General features: G+C 35.8%; 1 protein-coding gene across 3 annotated transcripts; it reads left to right on the forward strand.

Moving 5' to 3' along the window:
* The first annotated feature begins 470 nt into the window (after nucleotides 1-470).
* Nucleotides 471-4,185, forward strand: LOC132157162 (AP-5 complex subunit sigma-1-like). 3 transcript variants are annotated; one of them, XM_059566375.1, is made up of 4 exons: nucleotides 471-765; nucleotides 1,159-1,450; nucleotides 2,870-3,002; nucleotides 3,687-4,185. In XM_059566375.1, the coding sequence occupies exons 1-3, from the start codon at nucleotides 599-601 to the stop codon at nucleotides 2,996-2,998; spliced, it is 588 nt and encodes a 195-aa protein (XP_059422358.1). In that variant the 5' UTR covers nucleotides 471-598; the 3' UTR covers nucleotides 2,999-3,002; nucleotides 3,687-4,185. The 3 variants fall into 3 exon arrangements, with proteins under 3 accessions (XP_059422358.1, XP_059422357.1, XP_059422356.1); XM_059566374.1 differs by lacking the exon at nucleotides 3,687-4,185 and adding an exon at nucleotides 3,096-3,163; XM_059566373.1 differs by lacking the exon at nucleotides 3,687-4,185 and having other exon boundaries at nucleotides 2,870-3,163.
* Nucleotides 4,186-5,300: the final 1,115 nt, after the last annotated feature.

The following is a 5,300-nucleotide window of genomic DNA, read 5'->3' on the forward strand; positions in this document are numbered from 1 at the left end:
AGAGAAAGAAAGAAAGAAAGAACGAATAGATAAATGAAAAATAAAATACAATTAAATAATACAATTAAATACAAATACATAATAGGTGGGAACACATATTATGTAAAAAATAAATTGTAGACAATTTAGAAATTAGATTGAATGTTGATTTCAATGAATATTTATTGCTAAAGAGCGTATTAAAATCTTTCGACTCGACGTTTTAAACTGTATTTATGTCTCAAATGACAGAAATATAAATTAAACAGAAAAGAAAACTAGAAATAAATTGGTTAATAAAATATTAAACCTTTCGCTGGCGTTAAGTAGATGTAATACTATGTTGTGTGCTAAGAATTTTTCCACCATTTCAGCAGAACATCTATCAGCCCATAGATATGTACAGTATAACTATGTATCAGTCATCCAAGAGCGCCATCTAGAGCTAAAAAAAGAACTGCGCAAAATTGATCAGCTGATTCATGTCATGTGACCAAATACGGAAGTAATCATGCAGAGTTTGTCTAGATTGGCATCATGACTTAGTGACACACATTTATTACAAACTTATTTTCTTGTGGGTTTTTTCTTCAGGTGTTTATGATATGCCAGGTCAGCTATGGTGATTTGTTTCTTAATCCACACAGTGTGTCCAGTGAGCGCGTTGTCCGCAGCCGAAAGTCGGATACTGTATGCGCGCGTGTTCGGACCGGAGACCGGAGCCGATGACTTCACACCGGAGCAGAGACGACTGATGCAGAAAGAGAAACTCCACGTGGTAGCGAGGTGAGATGCCAAATTCTTACTCACAATCAAATCAACAACTTTAAATTATTACAATAAGTAAATTCATGCAAATTTTTGTTTAATCATTTTGTTTAATAATCATAATCTTGTTTTGATGACTGAGATCACCAATGTGATGACCAAAATTTAATTCTATCATCATTTACTCACCCCTTTCTTCTGAAAATATGAACGATATCCATGAGAGTGAGTAAATGTCATGATGATAGAAATTTTATTTTTGGGTAACTGTCCTCCTAATACCAATATCTGTATTAGCAACAACTGCAGTAACAGTGCTATTTTGTCAGAAACAATGTTTACTGGTACTTTGTATGTGTACCCAAGGGAAACAATGCTCTCTTTTTTTTCTGCCCCTTTTCTCTCTGTCAGGCAGGTGAGGAGTGCTGTGGCTCTGAGTAGGGAGGCCTCAGGCGGTTTGTGTGTGGAGGCAGTGCTGGGCGAGGAGGCTGCAGCTCTGGGTGAAGCTGACAGCGGTGTGTTTTCCCTGGGCAATGCAGAGCTCTTTCCAGACCGGAGTGTTGTTCTGTGGCTGGGGGTTCAATCTCTAGCATTCACTCTGGTCTGCAGATCACACGAGAACCTCCTGCTTGCAGAGGGAGCGCTTCGAAACATTGCACGTCACTGCTTGGAGGAGCTACGTCTGCTGGGACCTGGTGCTGAGGTGATGTTTTTCTGGGACTAATGAATGTTTTATTAGGGGTGATCAATTACTATTGCTTTTAGGGCTCTAGACAAGGAAAAAAAACATTAATGAAAGTGTTAGAAAAACTAATGACGACAAATCCAGCATGTTTTGTGCTACAGCTATGACTAATAGCTTATAGTATATTGTGTGGCTTGTTGAGGAGCCACTGCTGCTCACTGAAAAGCATTACTTTCTGAAACACTTACTTGTAGAACTTATACAAATACCACAATAATGTGAAATCCAATATTTTTTTTAGTCCGTTGCTTTGTCTGTGTGTGCATGCATGTGGATGCTTGTATATGTGTGGCATGTATGTTTGCATGTTAATCTGTTAATCTGTTCACTGTGCTTGTGTGTTTGCATATGGGTGTAAAATACAACACCAAAATTGAACTGTATCCAAAAAATGGAACATGTACAGTTCAAAAGTTTGGGATCGGTAAGATTTGTAAGAGAAAAATGTTTTATCTTATGCTAATTAAGGCATTTGAACAAAAATAAAAACAGTGATATTGTGAAATTTTACAATTTAAAATAAAAAAACTTTTTTTTTTAATAATACTTTATTAATTTTTTTTATATAGATATACCATATGTTAGTTATACATTTTCAGCAGCCATTACTCCAGTCTTCAGTGTCACCTGAGCCTTCAGAAATTATTCTAATATAGTGATTTGGTGCTGAGGAAATATTTCTTATTACTGTCAATGTTGAGTTGTGCTGCTCAGATTTTTTTTTTGAAACCATGATACATTGGGATTATTTGTTGAATAGAAAGTTTAAAAGAACAGCATTTATTTGAAATGGTAATAATGAAAAATCTAACTGACTTCAAACAATACACGGTAGTGTAAAATGTTATTATAACTGTGTGTTTGAGTGACTGTTGTGTGAATGTATTTATGTTGTTTGGTGTTTTCATTGTATCATTGTGTAGATTCATGCAGCCTAGAGTCTGAAAACTATTGTATTGATTTTATTGTTACAGCTGAAATTGAACTTCTGTTGAACTCCAGCAATCTTATAAAGTACTCTGAGTGCAAGTTCTTCTTATGTCTGCTGGCCTAGTTTCTTCCCATCAAAAAGACTAGCAGTGGGCACAATTGAAATGATGATAAGAATATACATCACACTCCGTGTGAGAAACATGATAAGCTTTTAATTATATTGTGATCAATATGTTCACAGAAAAGCAATCCAATGAGCTCGGGTATTTTCTGCAGAAATTTACTGAACAATTATATTCTTTCCAATTACTGTATGAATAGGGCTGGAGTTGTTGTCATACAGTGAACAAGGACACACATTTAAAGTAAATGGGCAAATTGCTAAGCTATGGATTATTTGACGCTACCCATTTTCTCTCTGGCTGACATAGCTGTTATTTTCAGGTGTTGCTGAAAAGTGATCGCCTGGATGCATTGTTGCACAGACTGCTTCCCCATGGTCAGCTCTTCTTCCTCAACCACCGTTTTGCCTTCGCCCTGGATAAAGAGATAGCGAGCTACGTGAGCAAATGAAACCGTGTGTGTATTGGTATAAACATGAGGATTTGCCACATATTTAGAGAGTAATATATAAACTACCTGATAAATGGAGGATGTTCTAATTTAATAGGTTTGGAGGAACCTCTTCTTCTCTGAAGGTGTAATAGGATTCAAAAAGTAAAAGATTGCATTCACAAAGTGTATTGTGAACAGTTTCTTCCCTTTGATGGAACCAGAATGCACATGTTCTAAAACTTTAATTGCAGTTTGACATCGGATGAAAAAAGTCCCAACTTACACTAAAAAAAAGTAGCACAGCTTTTGATATATCAGTGAGAGATTCTTTATAGCTTATTCAAGTAAAGCTCTTTACACATTTGATCTTTCTCAGGAGTAACTGATTAACTGCCCATAAATGATCAATTGATAACGTTGTTCATTGAGATTCTTGTTAATTAAAATCTGAATTTCTATTATTATTGCCGTCTGGCTGGGTCAAAATTATCATTAATTAAATTAAACTAAATAACCATTGCAGTATCCATCCATCCATCCATCCATCCATCTATCTCTATATATCTGGCTCTCCTCTAGAGGGCAGTGTTGTATTTGATTAAATGCTATATGTTTTGCTTTAGCCAAGTGCATGACTATTTGAATAATCCTCTAACACTTTCATCTAAAATAATTCAGTAGTTCACAGCAGTGTGTCTGCCAAGAGATCTGAGATGGCTGATTGACAAGGCCGTATGATGCCTTGATATCTAGGCCAACGGAGCAATCACACAATTCCTGAAAACCCTTTTTTAGCCTCTCTTTCCCCTGACTTAATAATGATGAGTTACCTCTGTCATCATGCTGTGCTGAGAATGAAGGGAGGGTGAGGATGTCCACTTATAGTAAGTGTGAGGCCAGTCATAACTCACAAGTGCTGCGGTTCAATATGTTGACTGATGAATGTGAGGCTTTTCTGACTTCCTTGTGTCAGCTGCCTTATAGAGTAGTGATGGTTGGCATTTCTCTCACATCAAGCATTACAAGAGCCCTGTTATGTCCAAAATGCTCTGTAGCTGTGAAGTGTTGTTTACACACTCACATTGAAAGGACTTATAACACATAACATGTCTTCACAATAGCATTTGAATCACATGTGGTTAGTGATATCTCAAAAATCTCACTGCATTTCTGTGGATGTAATAAAAATTAACATTTTCAGGTGACAGCTTTCAAGGGGTCTATATTTTTATTTTTTAACCACTTTAGGTCCTCTTAAAATGACTTAAGATTCTTTTTGCTGTTGCAAAATGTGCAGCACAAAATGTTAAAGTTTGGGACATTATAAAAATGAACTTAACCCCTTTTTCTATATGTTGAGATGCTTTTGAAGCATTTGCAGAGCAGTGGGTGCTACACAGCCATTATCTAGGTTAACTAGGTATAAACTAGTTTTTTTTTTTATATGTTAGAAATGACAATTAAATGTTGAATTATGAATGTGGGTAGTTATATGTTAATGAGTTTAGATTTTTGGTACATCAGGAATCTAAGGATTTTGGAATAAACCACTTTTGGCCACAATTAGTAGATTGTCTTTCTGAATTGGGAATGTATTTTGTTTTTAAGTTATTGTATTTATTTATAGTGTATTTTCATTCAAGAAGATATTGTGAACACAAATTAGGCATATAGTGTTGGCACTGGCAGGTCACGTGAGTCAACCTTGCATCAGCTGACTCTCAGCTAATCACATCTATCTATAGGAATACGGCACCTATCACGGCATTCCTATATAAGCTCTATTCAGTATTGTTCAGCAGTTTGTTTTGCTTACTTGGGAGCAAATTAGACGGTGAATTCTGTTTCTGTAGGAAGTGTTCAATCAGGAATTTTGCGACAAGGGCTTGTTTCCCAGAGTTTATTATTGCTGCTCTCCCTGCTCATTCATGACAGGCTGCATAATGGGCAGGGAGCTTTTATTTTTTTGCCCACAACAGAACCATACCACCAAATCAAACTGTATGCTAAGTGTGTATAATTTTGACAATAGTGGTCATGACAGAAATGAAGTTTTCAATAATATAGCCACAAATTAATATGACTATAGTAGTAGTAATATTCTAAGAACAGTAGGCGTTAATAAATAAGTGAATAATCCTAATATACAGTTTTACTCACATTTTTTTAAACAATGTTAAAATAAAACGCATCATCCTGATATATATCATAGTGCTCAACGTGTCACCAAGTCTAGGGAACTGTAACGTGTAAATGTAACATTACTTTGGGACAAAAAAAAATCCAGAGAGGGAAGTTAGACTCATGATTTCATAAGTCG

Source organism: Carassius carassius, chromosome 14 (assembly GCF_963082965.1).
Source record: "Carassius carassius chromosome 14, fCarCar2.1, whole genome shotgun sequence".
Classification (NCBI taxonomy): Eukaryota; Metazoa; Chordata; class Actinopteri; order Cypriniformes; family Cyprinidae; genus Carassius; species Carassius carassius.

Excerpts from the sequence above, each read along its gene's own strand:
- LOC132157162 (XM_059566375.1), top strand. The coding sequence starts at position 599 with ATGGTGATTTGTTTCTTAATCCACACAGTGTGTCCAGTGAGCGCGTTG. Across the intron at positions 766-1,158 it reads AAACTCCACGTGGTAGCGAG|GCAGGTGAGGAGTGCTGTGG; the intron begins GTGAGATGCCAA and ends TCTCTCTGTCAG. Across the intron at positions 1,451-2,869 it reads TGCTGGGACCTGGTGCTGAG|GTGTTGCTGAAAAGTGATCG; the intron begins GTGATGTTTTTC and ends TGTTATTTTCAG.